The following is a 20,790-nucleotide window of genomic DNA, read 5'->3' on the forward strand; positions in this document are numbered from 1 at the left end:
AGGTGATGTTATTGGAGCAGATACATGCAACATTTGTACCATAGTAAATGAACTATTTCAGCATTTCAATGTCAGTCACATATCACAAGATTTTTGTATTTCAGTGGTTTGTGCTTGTTAACTGCATATTTTAATTAGTTGATTGCATATTTGCTTAGTATGCAAAGGAAAAGCAAATTGCAAGTCATGCACATTAAACGGTATGTGCCATCAACAAATTTGTCATGATGATGTTTTTAAGGTCAAAAATTCTTTTTTCATTTCCAAATTTTGATATTGGTACTAAGAATAATTCATAATTATTATTAATTTCAGAAATTCTAAGGTACAACAAAATTTTAGAACAATAAAAATATTGAAAATTCTAATTCATAAATAATAAATCTTTTGCAATTGGAGAAAGAAAGCCATCTTATTCAACCCAGTATCACATCATTGATATCACACAACTCTTTCTTGTCTTTGTACTACCTGTTCACTGACAATAAGAGTGGCCAGAGATGAATCAGTTATGTTCCAATATATCTGCGACGTAGTCCAGAAACTAGTAACCTGAGTAAATCCTGATGGTTGATATGGGATGCCACACGCTCCTACAAAGCGGGTCAAGCCTTGTATCGTCCACTGTCCATTGATCAGCTGGACTACTGGACAACCACTGTCACCCTATGAGAGTGGAATCAGTTCATTTATTTATTGGTCAATGGATTTCATTTCGTCAATTTTAAGTAGGAAGCATGAGCATAGGTTGGGGATATTTAGAAAAAAATAATTCAAGAATATATAAAAAAAATAATTCAAAGGCTTTCAAACACCAGCTTTCATGAGGAATGCAATGCAATCAAATTAAATTTTTTTTAATGCATTATTTGAATAGATCAGGGGCGGATCCAGGATTTTCAAAAAGCAAAAAAAAAGGTCCTCACTTTCAAAAGAGGGGGCACACCTCTGTTTTAATGGCAGTTTTGCATTACAAATTTTAATTTTGCTTCTCAAAAGGGGGGGGGGCACGGTCATAACTCTTGCAATTCATAGGAACTTTACAATTGATTGCTGGTCTGCTTTCAACAAAGAATTTGCTGTAGTTGAAATATATACAAATCAATTCAAACTGTTAAATCAATATTTGCAATCAAGTTTCTAAAGTTTATTTTTATTAACTCTAGATTGTATCAACTTATCTTGATGGCAGTGGTAAATTTGGAATTGGGGCATGGTTGCAATGTTTTGATAATGTATAGCAAGTAAACTTGATTATAAAGTATTTCAAAAATTTATTCCAAACATTGATATTGAGGGAGAGCATGTTTTGTACATAGCAAAGGAGGCAGGAATATTATGTTATTAATCTTGAAACAGCAATATCAATTCTTATGCACCATTTCCACAGAACAGAGACCCTTGAAAGATATCTGAAAGACCGAAAATTTGCAAGGTCTTCCAGCAGTCACCAAGATCATTGGAATTTGTGATTCTGTGGAATTGCTCTGAAAATCCCTGGAAGACCACCGATAGACCAACAATATTTTTTTCCAGTAAAATCTCCATACGATCTTGAAGACAGCTGAAAATTTGCTGAAATAGATACGTTGGTAATTAAAAGCGATCGTACTATTTTAAAAAGTTTCCAATCTCATCAACCATCAAGTATTGTAATGATGATTTAAAAGCCAGCACAAATTTGTAGGTTACTTAATGAAGAATTAAAACCATAAAAGTAGATTCGTTGCCATGTACTGAAGTAATTGCACTTCCATAGTTTATATGGAGAGGAAATAATGCTAATTTCATGATGGAATAACTCCATAAGCATATCTATTATTTTAATTCGTTTACCAGTGTGAACGTCTATCACATCGATCCCCTTACAAACCTGATAAATGATGGATAACTCATCCCTTGGATTAAGACCCATTCCTATTTCAAATGAATCTTCCTCTTCGAGTCTGAGGTGGTCTATATGTATCTGGATCCTTGATTTATGCTTAGTACGGAAAGCCCATGTCTGGTAAAACGGTCTTGGTATCATGATTGGCTTGGGGGTATCCTTGCGACTCGATGGTAATGTTCTGTTCTAATGATAAATCGGTTGCATTTGCCGTTTCTACAGGAAATGATGAATTGAAATTATTATCCATGACACAATGACAAAACAAGTGGAACTTTTTTGGGGGGCGAGTGCGGGTGTATATGTTCATACATGTACCCCAAGTTCAAGATTGGCGCTCCCCATATCTTAAATCAATTTGGCACTCCCTAATTTAAAGACAATTCCCCCCCCCCCCCCCCCCCCCGTTTAAGATCGATCTTAGCGATGCCTAACTTTGAAGTCGGTTTGGTGCCGCTTCACTATTGCCCCTTTTTTGCTCTCCGATCCTCGATCGTTTTGAAACCAATATGGCATCCCCTTTAATTTCGGTCAATATTTTTTGGGCGCCCCTCAAGTTTATGACCCAAAAGCAACGAAAGCACTCCCTCCCCTGGATACGCCCATGTATAAAAAGTGTATTGTTTATAATAATACATCCAAATTGGAGGCACATATATTCCCATTGGCTACATGTAGGAAAGGCACCCCCTGTGCCTCCTAGATCCGGCACTGTATACCAGTAATCGTAGACTGATGGTAATCTTTACTGTGCAAATTATCTCTTTACATTATTCATTCATGTAGTTACGGGTACAATAATACACCAACTAGTGGAGTGTATAGTCGAGAAAGATGAAGGAAAAGAAGATTGGATTACATTTTTGGATTTGTTTGATTTATTAATCTGTTTCCAAATCTTATATATTCAGTGACGAATCTATAGGGGCTAGAGGGTTAGATATCCCTTTGGCTTACTAAAAAAAAAAAACTTAAATACCCCTTCCTTGTTGACGAGGATCAAGCAAACAGAAGAGTGGCGGATATACGGGAAGAGGTCCATTAAATTTTGAGGGGCCAGACATGGCGTAACGGGCAAAAATTGTAAAAGTCTGGAGAAAGCGAAGCGAGCAGGCAAAAATTCGGACATTTTTTTATAACGAAAATCTAATAGAATTTTATACAATATTTGGAAATTAATGTCATATTTCACCCTTCTCTCTTTCCCTTTCTTTCATTTTGTCCCTTCTTGGTCGTGAAATTTTTTGGAGGTTCCGTGGCCCCCAAGCCCCCCCCCCCCCGGACGCCAGTGAGGGGGTCAAATAACCAACGGTCAAATCCCCTCTCCACCACTGATATTCCATTGTTGCCCGATAACGACTGCTTTGATATGTTTTGGCGTTCACTTCGATCATTAAATGGTTCTCGATGTCTTTTATTGAGCTCGTAATGGTCAAGCACATTCATAATACATTGCTAAGCTGGATGCTATTCAGATGAAAGGCTTTATGAATTAACGAGTTCAGTAGTCAAGCTAAATGAGAAGGTATTTATCACTAGCTGTGGGGTTGTTTCACGAATAATCTTCTCAAGGATTTTTCACTGACAAGTGTGACAAGATAATACAATTCTCGAATCTGACTGGCTGATATAAACTCCGTCGGTAAGCCGCTGACAATGTCTTTCATGAAAAAAAATCCCTGAAGTTAAAACCGAGACTTTTTGATTCGATAGATTCACCCTTAGATTCGTCTCAGTTCCTTCAGCAATGTACGTGATCTTCTCTGCCGGTAATGTATCCAATTTATATTTTTATCTGAGCTATTATTGTGGTATATTGATATTCATTGTCATTTTTAACTGTACTTTTTAGAAAGAGATCAAGAGAGTAGATGGTGTGGTATCTGGGTATTGTGTTATCAAAGTATATTGGCGGATTGTCGTCATGGTGTAATGTGTAGAGGTGATAATGAACAAGAATGTCGGTGCCTTCATATAAAAATGAATTAAAGGGCACATAACCTCACTTTGCAAAAGGAGTGTACAATACATAAAACATGCATACGCGTCACACGGGGGGGGGGGGCAGATCGAGGGAAATACGCCCCAGAACATTCAATGGTGGGGGACGCAATGAGCTAGATGTCCCCAAAAATATTAGGATGTCTTGTATTTCAGTTGATTTACTTACTGACAAACGTATCCGAATAAATTATATTTCTACAGGTCAAAATATGATTAAATCTTTTCTTTTCAGGTCAGTATAAAAGATGTAATATCGCCATTTGCACTAGCATTATTCATTTATTGGGATACGGAATTAATTTACTTATTTACGATTAAGAAAGTGGTTAATATTTCGTTTTCCGAGGTGAGCGCTTCGCGCTCATACTATTTGATTAGTGAGATACATATCCTCTTCATGAACTCCTGCATACAGTCCTTAAATGACTATTAGGTCAGTGTGTTTTTATGAAATAAGCTTGCATCATTTATTTAGTCCTTATAAAGACCTTAAAAGATCTTGTAACAATAAAGCCAATTCTCTGTCTTTAAGACTACCCCCAAGAAAATAAGCTTTTATAGCTCTTAGTGCAGGCGATGGGTGAAAATGTTTATGAAAAACCAAATCCTCACATCCCCAAATCTGATAATGCTGGATCGGCCGCTGTTAAAAATGTTTCTATTTCAGGTCGCACTTCACGCTGGCATTACATCATTAGTGAGACTCAAATAGCCCTTAATAATGCCCCCAGGCGCGTATCTGGATTTTGCACCTCGGGGGCCCGACCTGACTTTGGCGCCCCTGTGTACTTTTAGAAAATGGCGCCACCCTTCAACATATGTGACTTAAATACATGTTTAATAATCTTATTTCATAATCGAATAAAGGTAAATTGGAGGTCATCTTTTCTTTTTATGATGTGTTAAAAAAAAAACTCCATGAAATTAATGTAATACACTTTATTTAAAAAAAATAATAATTCGGCTCACCCTAGGTCGAGCATCAATTCGGCGCACATAGATTAAACATCAATTCGGCGCGCCTAAGCAGAACATAAATTCGGCACCCCCATAGGATTCACATCAATTCGGCACCCCGATGTCGAACATCAATTTCGCCCCCACCCCCTTACTACGAACATCAACGTATTCGGTGCCACCTAGATCGAACATCACTTTGGCGCCCATCGATTAAAAATCAATTCGGCGCCCCTGAGCAGAACATAAATTCGGCACCCCCATAGGTTTAAAATTAATTCGGCGCATTGACACCCCTAGTTCGAACATCAATTTGGCGCTCCTTGATCGATCATCTACTCGGCGCCCCCCCCCCCCCCCCCCCCATTGTTGAACATCAAATCGGCGCCACTATGTGGAACATCAATCCCGCGCCCTTAGGTTAAACATCTTTTCGGTGCCCCTAGGTCAAACATCATTTCAGCGCCTCCCTATGTCAAAAATTAACGGCGCGCCCTATATCGAATATTAATTCGCCCCCCCCCTAGGTTGAACATCAATTTGACACTCCCTCCCCCCTCATGCCAAACAACGATTCGGCGCCCTTAGGTAGAACATTATTTCGGCGCCTCCCTTGACTGAACATCAACTCGGCGCCCTTATGTCGAACATTAATTCGACGCTCCCATGTCGGACATTAATTCTGCACCCCTAGGTCAAACACCAATTAAGCGCCTCCCTTTGTCACACAAAAGTGAATTTGGTGTCCCTATGTTAAACATCAATTCGGCGCAACCTCCCTTGGTCAAACATCCACTCGGCGCCCCCTATATTGAACATCAATTCGGCGCCCCTAAGTCAAACATCAATTTGACGCCCCCCATGTCGAACATCAATTCGACGCCCCCTAGGATGAATATTAATTCAGCCTCCCCCCATGTCGAACATCGATTCGGCGCCCCGCCCCCCTAGGTTGAACATCAATTCGAAGCCCCCTAGGTTGAATATTAATTCGGTTCCCTAGTTTGAATATTAATTCAGCACCCCCCCCCCCCTATGTCGAACATCAATTCGGCGCCCCCCTCCCTAGGTTGAACATCAATTCAACATCTCCCCCCTTATGTCGAGCATCAATTCGGCGCCCATAGATAAAACATCAATTCGCCCCCCATGTCAAACATCAATTCAGAGCCCCCAAGTAGAACATAAATTCGGCACCCCCATAGGTTTAACATCAATTCGACACCCCGATGTCGAACCACAATCCCCCTCACTTCAAACATCAACGTACTCGACACCACCTAGATCGAACAGCAATTCGTTGCCCAACACATGACAAATATCAATGTGGCACCCCCAAGGTAAAGCATCAATTCGGCGCCCCCTAGGTTTAACATCAATTCGGCACCCCTTTGTCTAACATCAATTCGGTACCTCCCTATAGGTCGAATATCAATTCGGGCCCCCCTAGGTCAAACATCGATTCGGTGCCCCTATGCCGAACATTTTTCTCCCCTTTTTCTTTTCCTCTGTTTCCTTCTCCTTTTTGGCGCCCTCTTTTCGCCTACCCTGGGCGCCCAGCCTCCTAGGTTTATAAATTAATTCGGCGTCTTGGCGCCCGAGGTCGAACATCATTTCGGCACCTCCGATGTCGCACATCAATTTGGAGCTCCTTGGTCGAACATCTACTCGGTGCCCCCCTCCCCCCACTCTATGTTGAACATCAAATCGGTGCCCCTATGTCGAACATCAATTCCGCGTCCCTAGGTTAAACATCATTTCGGCGCCCCTGGGTCAAACATCTATTCAGCGCCTTCCTATGCTAAATATCAACGCCGTGCCCCTATGTCGAACATTAATTCGGCGCCCTTAGGTAAAACATTATTTCGGCGCCTCCCTAGATTGAACATAAATTCGACGCTCCCATGCCACGCATCAATTTGGCACCCCTAGGTAAAACATTAATTTGGCACCCCTAGGTAAAACATTAATTCGGCGCCCCCTAGGGTGAACATCCATTCGGCGCCCCCTAGGTAGAACATCATTTCGGGCCCCTCCCTAGGTTGAATATTCATTCGGGGCCCCCCTAGGTCAAATATTGAACATGTTGAACATGTTGAACATGAGATCGGCGACCGCAGGTTTAACATAAATGCCGCACCCCTATGTCGAACAATATTTCGGCTCTTCCCTATAAGTCGAATATTACTTCGGTGACCCCCCCCTGTCGAATATCAATTTGCCTCCTCTAGGTCAAACATCTTCTGCGCAACCTAGGTCAAATATTTATTCTGTGCCCCCCACCCATGTCAAAAACCCATTCGGTGCCCATATGCCGAACAGTTTTGTCCCCCTTTTCTTTTCCTCTGTTTCCTTCCTCTTTTTGGCGCCCCCCCCCCCCCTTCCGCCTACCCAGGGCGACCCCTAGGTTTAAGATCAATTCGGCGCTTCAGCGCCCCCTAGGTCGAACATCAAATCGGCGCCCCGATGTCTAACATCAATACCACGCCCCTAGGTAGAAAATCACTTCGGCACCCCCTATGCCGAACATCACTTCGGCACCCCCTATGCCGAACATCAATTCGGCACCACTAGAATAAATTCGGGGCGCCCATTGTTCTAACATCCAGTCATCGCCCACAAAGTTTGAACATCAATTCGGCACTTCCCCCATGTTGAACATCAAATCGGCACCCCTAGGTTTAACAACAATGTCACACACCTTTGTCGAACATCAATTCGGCGCCCCCCCCCCAAGTTTGAGATCCCCCAATCATGTCGAACATCAAATCGGCACTCCTAGGTCGAACATCAATTCGGCGCCCCCTTTCCCTCTTCTTTTTTCTCCCTTTTGTCTTTCTTTCGCCTTTTTTTCTTTCTCTTAGTCTTTCCCTCCTTTTTTACTCCTTTCCTTTTCTTCTGTTTCCTTCCTCTTTTTGACTACCCGGGGCACCCCCTGTCGAACATCGATTCGGTGCCCCTAATATTTAACATCAGTTTGGCGCCCTTTTGTCGAACATCCACTCATCGCCCACCTAGGTTAAACATCAATTCGACATCCCCCTATGTCTAACATCAATTCGATGCCCCTAGGTCGAACATCAATTTGGCGCCCCCCCCCCCCCCCATGTCGAACATGAATTTGGAAACCCTCTACTTTTTTCTTTCTCTCTGCCTTTCCCCCTTTTTTAAAAATCTTTTTCACTTTTTTCTCTTTCTTCAAGGATTTCTCTCTTTTGTGTGCCCCTTTTCTTGTCCTCGGTTTCCTTTCTCTTTTTGGCGCCTGTGTGCCCCCCCCCCAGGTTTAACGTCAATTCGGTGCCTTGGCGCCCCTGGGACGAATATCTGTTCGGCGCCCCCGATGTCGAACATTAATTCGACGCTCCTCTGTCGAACATCAATTTAGCGCCTCCCTATGTCAAAAATCAATTCAGGGCCACAAGGTCAAACATAAATTTGTCCCCCCTCCACATGTCGAACATCAATTCGGTCCCCTATCCAATCCCCCCTTTTTCCCTCTATCCCCCCTTTCTCTTAGTCTGTCCCTCCAATTTGTCCCGGTTTCTTTTCCTCTGTTTCCTTCCTCTTTTTGCCGCCCTCTTTTTGCCTACCCAGGGCGCTCCCTAGGTTGAACACAAATTAGGCACCCCTAGGTCAAATATCAATTCGGCGCCCCTTCCCTCTTCTTTCTTTCTTTCTTTCTTTTTTGTTTCCTCTTTTTTCCGTTTTCTCTCAGTCTTTCCCTCTATTTTTTTTCCCTTTTCTTGTCCTCTATTTCCTTCCCTTTTGGCCCCCTCTTTTTAACAACCCAAAGTGCCCCCGCCCTTTATGTGTAACATAAATTGATTCGGCACCACAAGGTCGAGCATCGATTCGGCACCCCCTTCCCTCTCCTTTTTTTCTCTGCTTTCTTTCTTTATCCCTTTTTTCTCTTTCTCTTCGGCTTTCCCTCCTTTTTGTTCCCCTTTTCTTTTCTTCTCATTCCTTCCTATTTTTGGCGCCCCCCGTTCGCCTACCTGGAACATCAATTCGGCGCCCCCCCCCCCCCCAAGTTTGACATCCCCCACCCATGTCGAATATCGAATCGGCGTCCCTAGGTAGAAAATCACTTCGGCGCCCCCTAGGTCGAACATCAATTCGGCGCCCCCTTCCCTCTTCTTTCTTTCTCCCTTTTTTCTTTCTTTCTCCCTTTTTCTCTCTTTCTTTCCCTATTTTTCTTTCTCTAGTCTTTCCCTCCTTTTTGACCCCCTTTCCTTTTCTTCTGTTTACTTACTCTTTTTGGCGCCCCCTTTTTCCCCAAAAGGGGCACCCCCTGTCGAACATCGATTCGGCGCCCCTAATGTATAACATCAATTCGGCGCCTCTTTGTCGAACATCCACTCATCGTCCACCTAGGTTAAACATCAATTCGACACCCCCCCCCCCCTTTGTATAATATCAATTCGGTGCCCCTTGGTCGAACATCAATTTGGCCCCTCCCCCATGTCGAACATGAATTCGGCAACCCTCTATTTTTTCTTTCTCTCTGTCGTTCCCGTTTTCTTCTCTTTCTCGCTCTTTTCTCTTTCTATAAGTATTTCTCTCTTTTTTGTGCCCCTTTTCTTTTCCTCGGTTTCCTTCCTCTTTTTGGCGCCTGTGTGCCACCCTAGGTTTAACGGTGCCTTGGCACCCCCAGAACGAACATCAGTTCGGCGCTCCCGATGTCGAACATCAATTTGACGCTCCTCTGTCGAACATCAATTCAGCGCCTCCATATGTCAAAATTCAATTCGGCGCCACTATGTCGAACATCAATTCGCACCCCCCATGTTGAACAACAATTCGACACCCTATGTCAAACATCAATAAGGCGCCCCTAGTTTAAACATCGATTCGACGCTCCTATGTCGAACATCGATTTGGCACCACTAGGTCGTACGTAAAGTTGATGCCCCCCCTTAAGTCGAACATCATTCGGAGCCCCACTTCATTCTTTTTTCCTTCTCTCTTTCTTTCCCCCTTTTTCTTAGTCTTTTCCTCTTTTTTGTCCCCGTTTTCTTACCATTTTCCTTCCTCTTTTTGGCGTCCCGTCTTTTCGCCTATCCAGCTTCCTAGGTTGAACATCAAATAAAGGCCACTAGGTCAAACATCATTCGCCGCCCCCGATGTTCAACATCAAATCGGCACCCCTAGGTTTAACATCAACGTCACACACCTTTGTCGAACATCAATTGGGCGCCCCCCCCCCCCAAGTTTGACATCCCCCAATCATGTCGAACATCAAATCGGCACTCCTAGGTCCAACATCAATTCGGCGCCTCCTTTCCCTCTTCTTTTTTTCTCCCTTTTTCTTTCTTTCGCCTTTTTTTCTTTCTCTTAGTCTTTCCCTCCTTTTTGACTCCTTTCCTTTTCTTCTTTTTCCTTCCTCTTTTTGGCGCCCCCTTTTTGCCTACCCGGGGCACCCCCTGTCGAACATCGATTCGGCGCCCCTAATATTTAACATCAATTCGGCGCCCTTTTGTCGAACATCCACTCATCGCCCACCTAGGTTAAACATCAATTCGACATCCCCCTATGTCTAACATCAATTCGATGCCCCTAGGTCGAACATCAATTTGGCACCCCCCCCCCCCCCATGTCGAACATGAATTCGGAAACGCTCTACTTTTTTCTTTCTCTCTGCCTTTCCCCCTTTTTTTTTTTTTTTTTTTATCTTTTTCACTTTTTTCTCTTTCTTCAAGTATTTCTCTCTTTTGTGTGCCCCTTTTCTTTTCCTCGGTTTCCTTCCTCTTTTTGGCGCCTGTGTGCCACCCTAGGTTTAACATCAATTCGGTGCCTTGGCACCCCCAGAACGAACATCAGTTCGGCGCTCCCGATGTCGAACATCAATTTGACGCTCCTCTGTCGAACATCAATTCGCACACCCCTCATGTTGAACAACAATTCGACACCCCTATGTCAAACATCAATAAGGCGCCCCTAGTTTAAACATCGATTCGACGCTCCTATGTCGAACATCGATTTGGCACCACTAGGTCGTACGTAAAGTTGATGTCCCCCTTAAGTCGAACATCATTCGGCGCCCCACTTCATTCTTTTTTCCTTCTCTCTTTCTTTCCCCCTTTTTCTTAGTCTTTTCCTCTTTTTTTGTCCCCGTTTTCTTACCATTTTCCTTCCTCTTTTTGGCGTCCCGTCTTTTCGCCTACCCAGCCTCCTAGGTTGAACATCAAATAAAGGCCACTAGGTCAAACATCATTCGCCGCCCCCGATGTTCAACATCAAATCGGCACCCCTAGGTTTAACATCAACGTCACACACCTTTGTCGAACATCAATTGGGCGCCCCCCCCCCCCAAGTTTGACATCCCCCAATCATGTCGAACATCAAATCGGCACTCCTAGGTCCAACATCAATTCGGCGCCTCCTTTCCCTCTTCTTTTTTCTCCCTTTTTCTTTCTTTCGCCTTTTTTTCTTTCTCTTAGTCTTTCCCTCTTTTTTGACTCCTTTCCTTTTCTTCTTTTTCCTTCCTCTTTTTGGCGCCCCCTTTTTGCCTACCCGGGGCACCCCCTGTCGAACATCGATTCGGCGCCCCTAATATTTAACATCAATTCGGCGCCCTTTTGTCGAACATCCACTCATCGCCCACCTAGGTTAAACATCAATTCGACATCCCCCTATGTCTAACATCAATTCGATGCCCCTAGGTCGAACATCAATTTGGCACCCCCCCCCCATGTCGAACATGAATTCGGAAACGCTCTACTTTTTTCTTTCTCTCTGCCTTTCCCCCTTTTTTTTTAATTATTTTTTTCACTTTTTTCTCTTTCTTCAAGTATTTCTCTCTTTTGTGTGCCCCTTTTCTTTTCCTCGGTTTCCTTCCTCTTTTTGGCGCCTGTGTGCCACCCTAGGTCTAACATCAATTCGGTGCCTTGGCACCCCCAGAACGAACATCAGTTCGGCGCTCCCGATGTCGAACATCAATTTGACGCTCCTCTGTCGAACATCAATTCGCACACCCCTCATGTTGAACAACAATTCGACACCCCTATGTCAAACATCAATAAGGCGCCCCTAGTTTAAACATCGATTCGACGCTCCTATGTCGAACATCGATTTGGCACCCCTAGGTCGTACATAAAGTTGATGCCCCCCCCCCCTTAAGTCGAACATCATTCGGCGCCCCACTTCATTCTTTTTTCCTTCTCTCTTTCTTTCCCCCTTTTTCTTAGTCTTTTCCTCTTTTTTGTCCCCGTTTTCTTACCGTTTACCTTCCTCTTTTTGGCGTCCCGTCTTTTCGCCTACCCAGCCTCCTAGGTTGAACATCAAATAAAGGCCACTAGGTCAAACATCATTCGCCACCCCCGATGTTCAACATCTAATCGGCACCCCTAGGTTTAACATCAATGTCACACACCTTTGTCGAACATCAATTGGGCGCCCCCCCCCCCCCAAGTTTGACATCCCCCAATCATGTCGAACATCAAATCGGCACTCCTAGGTCGAACATCAATTCGGCGCCCCCTTTCCCTCTTCTTTTTTCTCCCTTTTGTCTTTCTTTCGCCTTTTTTTCTTTCTCTTAGTCTTTCCCTCCTTTTTGACTCCTTTCCTTTTCTTCTGTTTCCTTCCTCTTTTTGACTACCCGGGGCACCCCCTGTCGAACATCGATTCGGCGCCCCTAATATTTAACATCAATTCGGCGCCCTTTTGTCGAACATCCACTCATCGCCCACCTAGGTTAAACATCATTTCGACATCCCCCTATGTCTAACATCAATTCGATGCCCCTAGGTCGAACATCAATTTGGCGCCCCCCCCCCCCCCCCCCATGTCGAACATGAATTCGGAAACCCTCTACTTTTTTCTTTCTCTCTGCCTTTCCCACTTTTTTAAAATATCTTTTTCACTTTTTTCTCTTTCTTCAAGTATTTCTTTCTTTTGTATGCCCCTTTTAGTTTCTTCGGTTTCCTTTCTCTTTTTGGCGCCTGTGTGCCCCCCCCCCCCCCGGTTTAACGTCAATTCGGTGCCTTGGCGCCCCTGGGACGAATATCAGTTCGGCGCCCCCGATGTCGAACATTAATTCGACGCTCCTCTGTCGAACATCAATTTAGCGCCTCCCTATGTCAAAAATCAATTCAGGGCCACAAGGTCAAACATAAATTAGGCCCCCTCCACATGTCGAACATCAATTCGGTCCCCTATCCAATCCCCCCTTTTTCCCTCTTTCCCCCCTTTCTCTTAGTCTGTCCCTCCAATTTGTCCCGCTTTCTTTTCCTCTGTTTCCTTCCTCTTTTTGCCGCCCTCTTTTTGCCCACCCAGGGCGCTCCCTAGGTTGAACACAAATTAGGCACCCCTAGGTCAAATATCAATTCGGCGCCCCTTCCCTCTTCTTTCTTTCTTTTTTCTTTCCTCTTTTTTCCGTTTTCTCTCAGTCTTTCCCTCTATTTTTTCTCCCTTTTCTTGTCCTCTATTTCCTTCCCTTTTGGCCCCCACTTTTCAACAACCCAAAGCGCCCCCGCCCTTTATGTGTAACATAAATTGATTCGGCACCACAAGGTCGAGCATCGATTCGGCACCCCCTTCCCTCTCCTTTTTTTTCTCTGCTTTCTTTCTTTCTCCCTTTTTTCTCTTTCTCTTCGGCTTTCCCTCCTTTTTGTTCCCCTTTTCTTTTCTTCTAATTCCTTCCTATTTTTGGCGCCCCCCGTTCGCCTACCTGGAACATCAATTCGGCGCCCCCCCCAAGTTTGACATCCCCCCACCCATGTCGAACATCGAATCGGCGTCCCTAGGTAGAAAATCACTTCGGCGCCCCCTAGGTCGAACATCAATTCGGCGCCCCCTTCCCTCTTCTTTCTTTCTCCCTTTTTTCTTTCTTTCTCTCTTTTTCTCTCTTTCTTTCCCTTTTTTTCTTTGTCTAGTCTTTCCCTCCTTTTTGACCCCTTTCCCTTTCTTTTGTTTACTTCCTCTTTTTGGCGCCCCCTTTTTGCCTACCCGGGGCACCCCCTGTCGAACATCGATTCGGCGCCCCTAATATTTAACATCAAATCGTCACTCCTAGGTCGAACATCAATTCGGCGCCCCCTTTCGCTCTTCTTTTTTTTCCCTTTTGTCTTTCTTTCACCTTTTTTTCTTTCTCTTAGTCTTTCCCTCCTTTTTGACTCCTTTTCTTCTGTTTCCTTCCTCTTTTTGGCGCCCCCTTTTTGCCTACCCGGGGCACCCCCTGTCGAACATCGATTCGGCGCCCCTAATATTTAACATCAATACGGCGCCCCTTTGTCGAACATACACTCATCGCCCACCTAGGTTTAACATCAATTCGACATCCCATTATGTCTAACATCAATTAGATGCCCGTAGGTCGAACATCAATTTGGCGCCCCCCCCCCCCCATGTCGAACATGAATTCGGAAACCCTCTACTTTTTTCTTTCTCTCTGCCTTTCCCCCTTTTTTTTTTTTTATCTTTTTCACTTTTTTCCCTTTCTTCAAGTATTTCTCTCTTTTGTGTGCCCCTTTTCTCTTCCTCGGTTTCCTTTATCTTTTTGGCGCCTGTGTGCCCCCCCCCCTCAGGTTTAACGTCAATTCGGTGCCTTGGCGCCCCTGGGACGAATATCAGTTCGGCGCCCCCGATGTCGAACATTAATTCGACGCTCCTCGAACATCAATTTAGCGCCTCCCTATGTCAAAAATCAATTCAGGGCCACAAGGTCAAACATAAATTGGGCCCCCCTCCACATGTCGAACATCATTCGGAGCCCCACTTCATTCTTTTTTTCCTTCTCTCTTTCTTTCCCCCTTTTTCTAAGTCTTTTCTTCTTTTTGTCCCCGTTTTCTTACCCTTTTTTCCTTCCTCTTTTTGGCGTCCCGTCTTTTCGCCTATCCAGCCCCCCAGGTTGAACATCAAATAAAGCCTACTAGGTCAAACATCATTTGGCGCCCCCGATGTTTAACATCAATTTGGCGCCCTTTGTTCGAACATCCACTCGTCGCCCTCAAAGTTTGAACATTAATTTGGCTTTTCCCCCATGTTGAACATCAAATCGGCACCCCTAGGTTTAACATCAACGTCGCACACCTATGTCGAACATCAATTCGGCGCCCCCCAAGCTTGACATCCCCCAACCCATGTCGAACACTAAATCGGCGTCCCTAGGTAGAAAATCACTTTGGCGCCCCTTAGGTCGAACATCGATTCGGCACCTCCTTCCCTCTTCTTTCTTTCTCCCTTTTTACTTTCTTTCTTTCTCCCTTTTTTCTCTTTCTCTTCGGCTTTCCCTCCTTTTTGTTCCCCTTTTCTTTTCTTCTAATTCCTTCCTATTTTTGGCGCCCCCCGTTCGCCTACCTGGAACATCAATTCGGCGCCCCCCCCCCAAGTTTGACATCCCCCCACCCATGTCGAACATCGAATCGGCGTCCCTAGGTAGAAAATCACTTCGGCGCCCCCTAGGTCGAACATCAATTCGGCGCCCCCTTCCCTCTTCTTTCTTTCTCCCTTTTTTCTTTCTTTCTCCCTTTTTCTCTCTTTCTTTCCCTTTTTTTCTTTCTCTAGTCTTTCCCTCCTTTTTGACCCCTTTCCCTTTCTTTTGTTTACTTCCTCTTTTTGGCGCCCCCTTTTTGCCTACCCGGGGCACCCCCTGTCGAACATCGATTCGGCGCCCCTAATATTTAACATCAAATCGTCACTCCTAGGTCGAACATCAATTCGGCGCCCCCTTTCGCTCTTCTTTTTTTTCCCTTTTGTCTTTCTTTCACCTTTTTTTCTTTCTCTTAGTCTTTCCCTCCTTTTTGACTCCTTTTCTTCTGTTTCCTTCCTCTTTTTGGCGCCCCCTTTTTGCCTACCCGGGGCACCCCCTGTCGAACATCGATTCGGCGCCCCTAATATTTAACATCAATACGGCGCCCCTTTGTCGAACATACACTCATCGCCCACCTAGGTTAAACATCAATTCGACATCCCATTATGTCTAACATCAATTCGATGCCCGTAGGTCGAACATCAATTTGGCGTCCCCCCCCCCATGTCGAACATGAATTCGGAAACCCTCTACTTTTTTCTTTCTCTCTGCCTTTCCCCCTTTTTTTTAATATCTTTTTCACTTTTTTCCCTTTCTTCAAGTATTTCTCTCTTTTGTGTGCCCCTTTTCTCTTCCTCGGTTTCCTTTCTCTTTTTGGCGCCTGTGTGCCCCCCCCCCCCTCAGGTTTAACGTCAATTCGGTGCCTTGGCGCCCCTGGGACGAATATCAGTTCGGCGCCCCCGATGTCGAACATTAATTCGACGCTCCTCGAACATCAATTTAGCGCCTCCCTATGTCAAAAATCAATTCAGGGCCACAAGGTCAAACATAAATTGGGCCCCCCTCCACATGTCGAACATCATTCGGAGCCCCACTTCATTCTTTTTTCCTTCTCTCTTTCTTTCCCCCTTTTTCTAAGTCTTTTCTTCTTTTTTGTCCCCGTTTTCTTACCCTTTTTTCCTTCCTCTTTTTGGCGTCCCGTCTTTTCGCCTATCCAGCCCCCCAGGTTGAACATCAAATAAAGCCTACTAGGTCAAACATCATTTGGCGCCCCCGATGTTTAACATCAATTTGGCGCCCTTTGTTCGAACATCCACTCGTCGCCCTCAAAGTTTGAACATTAATTTGGCTTTTCCCCCATGTTGAACATCAAATCGGCACCCCTAGGTTTAACATCAACGTCGCACACCTATGTCGAACATCAATTCGGCGCCCCCCCAAGCTTGACATCCCCCAACCCATGTCGAACACTAAATCGGCGTCCCTAGGTAGAAAATCACTTCGGCGCCCCCTAGGTCGAACATCGATTCGGCACCCCCTTCCCTCTTCTTTCTTTCTCCCTTTTTACTTTCTTTCTTTCCCCCTTTTTTTCTCTAGTCTTTCCCTCCTTTTTGACCCCCTTTCCTTTTCTTCTGTTTACTTCCTCTTTTTGGCGCCCCCGTTTTCCCTACCCGGGGCACCCCCTGTCGAACATCGATTCGGCGCCCCTAATGTTTCACATCAATTCGACACCCCCCCCCTTTGTCTAACATCAATTCGGTGCCACTTGGTCGAACATCAATTTGCCCCCCCCCCCATGTCGAACATGAATTAGGCAACCCTCTAATTTTTTTTTTCGCTGTCGTTCCCGCTTTCTTCTCTTTCTCGCTCTTTTCTCTTTCTTTAAGTATTTCTCTCTTTTTTGTGCCCCTTTTCTTTTCCTCGGTTACCTTCCTCTATTTGGCGCCTGTGTGCCCCCCTAGGTTTAACATCAATTCGGTGCTTTGGCACCCCCAGAACGAACATCAGTTCGGCGCTCCCGATGTCGAACATCAATTCAGCGCCTCCATATGTCAAAATTCAATTCCACGCCACCAGGTCGAACATCGATTTTGCCCCCTCCCCATGTCGAACATCAATTCGGTCCCTCTTACTTTTTTTCCTTTTCTCTCTTTCTTTCCTCATTTTCCCATTTCTCTTAGTCTGTACCTCCTTTTTGTCCCCCTTTCTTTTCCTCTGTTTCCTTCCTCTATTTGCCGCCCTCTTTATGCCTACCCAGGGCGTTCCCTAGGTTGAACACCAATTAGGCGTCCCTAGGTCAAATACCAATTCGGCGCCCCCTTCCCTCTTTCTTTCTTTCTTTCATTCTTTCTTTCTTTCTCTCTTTCATTGTCCCTTTTTTCTCTTTCTCTTCGGCTTCCCCTCCTTTTTTGTCCCCTTTTTCTTTTCTTCTCTTTCTTTCCTATTTTTGGCGCCCCCGTGTCTCCTACCCGGGGCGCCCCCCCCCCATTTTGAACATCAATTCGGTGTCACTAAGTCGAATATGAATTCGCACCCCCCCCTATGTCGAACATCAATTCGGCGCCACTAGGTCGAACATCAATTTGCACCCCCCATGTCGAACAAAAATTTGACACCCCTATGTCAAACATCAATAAGGCACCCCGAGTTTAAACATCAATTCGACGTTCCTATGTCGAACATCGATTCGGCACCCCCAGGCGGAACGTAAATTTGATACCCTCCCCCCTTATGTCGAACATCATTCGGAGCCCCACTTCATTCTTTTTTTCCCTTCTCTCTTGCTTTCCGCCTTTTTCTTAGTCATTTCCTTCCTCTTTTTGGAGTCCCATCTTTTCGCCTATCCAGCCCCCCCCCCCCCCAGGGTGAACATCAGATAAACGCCACTAGGTCAAACATCATTCGGCACCCCCGATGTTGAACATAAATTCGGCGCCCTTTGTTCGAACATCCACTCATCGCCCACAAAGTTTGAACATCAATTCGGCACTTCCCGTATGTTGAACATCAAATCGGCACCCCTAGGTTTAACATCAATGCCGCACGCCTTTCTCGAACATCAATTCAGCGCCCACAAGGTTGATATCCGCCACCCATGTTGAATATCAAATCGGCGCCCCTCCCCAAGATTGACATCCCCCACCAATGTCGAACTTCAAATCACTTCGGCGCCCCCTAGGTCGAACATCAATTCGGCGCCCCCTTCCCTCTTCTTTCTTTCTCCCTTTTTTCTTTCTTTCCCCTTTTTTTCTTTCTCTTAGTCTTTCCCTCCTTTTCGACCACCTTTCCTGTTCTTTTGTTTCCTTCCTCTTTTGGCGCCCCCTTTTCGCCTACCCGGGGCACCCCCATGTCGAACATCGATTCGGCGCCCCTGATGTTTAACATCAATTCTGCGTCCCTTTATCGAACATCTACTCATCGCCCACCTAGGTTAAACATCAATTCGACATCCCCCTATGGCAAACGTCAATTCGGTGCCCCCAGCACGATCTTCGATTCGGCACCCAAATGTTGAACATCAATCCGGCGCCCCTTGGTTGAACATCAATTTGGCGCCCCCCCCCCCTATGTCGAATATCAATTCGGCAACTTCCCTCTTTTCCCCTTTTTTCTTTTTCTTCAAGTATTTCTCTCTTTTGGCCCCCTTTGCTTTTCCTCGGTTTCCTTCCTCTTTTTGGTGCCTGTGTGCCACCTAGATTTTAAATCAATTCGGTGCCTTGGCGCTCTTAGGTTGAACACCGGTTCGGCGCCCATATGTCGAACATCAATTCGGCGCTTCTAGGTCGAACAGCAGGTCGGCGCCCCGATGTATAACATTAATTCCGCGCTCCTAGGTTAAACATCAATTCGACGCTCGTATGTCGAACATCAGATAAAGTTACTACGTGGTTTAATTCTTATCTCAATGATAGAACCCAAAGAATAGCTGTACGAGGCACTCTCTCAAATGAGCAATCTGTTTCGCTAGGAGTACCACAAGGGTCCGTCCTTGGGCCGCTCCTTTTCTTAATATACATCGATGATTTGATTCATACCCTGAAATATTGTAGTATTACCGTGTACGCAGACGACACCACATTATATGTTCACAGTACGTCTGCACAAGATATTCAATATAAGCTTCAAGATATGTATTCCTTAAAAGAATGGTTAAACATAAATAAACTAAAACTTAACACGGATAAAACAAAGTTTATGTTAATAGGGACACCCCAAAAGCTATCTAATATTTCTATGGCAAATGTAATTATCAAATTTAATGGAGATGTTATAGAACGGTGTACAACGGAGTCTTGGAGTCAAAATTGATCAACACCTCTAAGATAAGATAGATAAGATAAGATTTATTTTATTTATACACGGTTAAAAAGCCCAAACAGTTCACAGACTGATTTCCATTGGGGCCGTGTGGTCATACGGCCTATCTTGGTCATACCAAGTTGATAATGTATGTAAAAAGGTGTATGCCAGCCTAAGTATGCCAAGAAGGGTTAGGCCTTATGTTGACCAAAATACCCTCAATACTCTATACCTATGTTTAGTCCAATCACACCTTGATTATTGCTGTGAAATGTGGGGGTTGCGTTTCAATATGCACACAGATCGTATAATCACACTTTAAAAAAGAGCGGCTAGATTAATCCTAAAATGTAATTTTTATACCCCCTCAAAAGAAATGTTTCGTGAACTCCAATGGCTCCCCTTCAACGATCGCGTTACCTATTTTAAGTGTATTTTTATGTATAGATGTATCAATGGTCTGTCATCTGAATTCTTTCGTAATGTGTTTACTTTTGCAAGTGACTCTCATTGTTTTAACACTAGATATGCAGCAAAAGATAATTTGATCACCCCAAAAACTCATACCGACATTTTTAAACATTCTTTATCTTACTCAGCGATTTTACTTTGGAACAACTTGCCATTTAATTTGAAACAGTCAAAATCTCTATCAATCTTTAAACAGAAACTGAAAGTGCATCTTTTTAAATTTTAAATTTTATTATTGCCTCATAATATGAAATCAACTTTTCTATGTCTATCTAATTTATTTTATTTGTATGTATTGTTTTGTATGTAATTTGTTAATTAGTATCATGTTTTTAAGGATGCCGTATGCTTGCTACTCTGTTTTCTGTTATGACATGAGTTAAGTTATTTAGAATATTTCTGTGTATTTTTCATATGTATTTAAATGTTTTTATACTTGTTTTTATCATGTATTCCAAGGCCCCACGGGAGACCAGTTTATTGCTGAGTGGGCTACCCTGGTTGAATATATTGAAATAAATAAATAAATAAAAACATCAATTCAGCGCCTCCCTATGTCAGAAATCCATTCGGTGCCACCAGGTCAAACATTAATTTGGCGCCCCTCTTCGTTTGTTTTCCTTCTCACTTTCTTTCCTCTTTTCCCCCTTTCTCTTAGTCTGTTTCCTTCCTCTTTTTGGCGCCCCTTTTTGCCTTCGCAGGGCGCTCTCTAGGTTGAACACCAATTATGCGCCCCTAAGTCAAACATAAAATTCGGCGTCCCCTTCCCTCTCTTTCTTTCTTTCTTTCTTTTTTTCTTTCTTCCTTTCCTCCTTTTTTTCTTTTTCTCTTAGTCTTTTCCTCCATTTTTTTTGTCCCCCTTTTTTTGTCCTCTGTTTCTTTCCTTTTTGGCGCCCCCTTTTCGCCTACCCAGGGTGCCCCC

At 44.3% G+C, this 20,790-nt stretch overlaps 1 protein-coding gene across 1 annotated transcript in view; it reads right to left on the bottom strand.

Moving 5' to 3' along the window:
* Positions 1 to 1,985: 1,985 nt before the first annotated feature.
* LOC129274037 (uncharacterized) overlaps positions 1,986 to 20,790 on the bottom strand; it is a 33,013-nt gene continuing 14,208 nt past the window's right edge. The window contains exon 2 of the mRNA XM_064095973.1: positions 1,986 to 2,104. Within this exon, the coding sequence (XP_063952043.1) occupies positions 1,986 to 2,104 (119 nt within the window). The remainder of the gene's footprint in view (positions 2,105 to 20,790) is intronic.

Source organism: Lytechinus pictus, chromosome 3 (genome assembly GCF_037042905.1).
Source record: "Lytechinus pictus isolate F3 Inbred chromosome 3, Lp3.0, whole genome shotgun sequence".
NCBI lineage: Eukaryota > Metazoa > Echinodermata > Echinoidea > Temnopleuroida > Toxopneustidae > Lytechinus > Lytechinus pictus.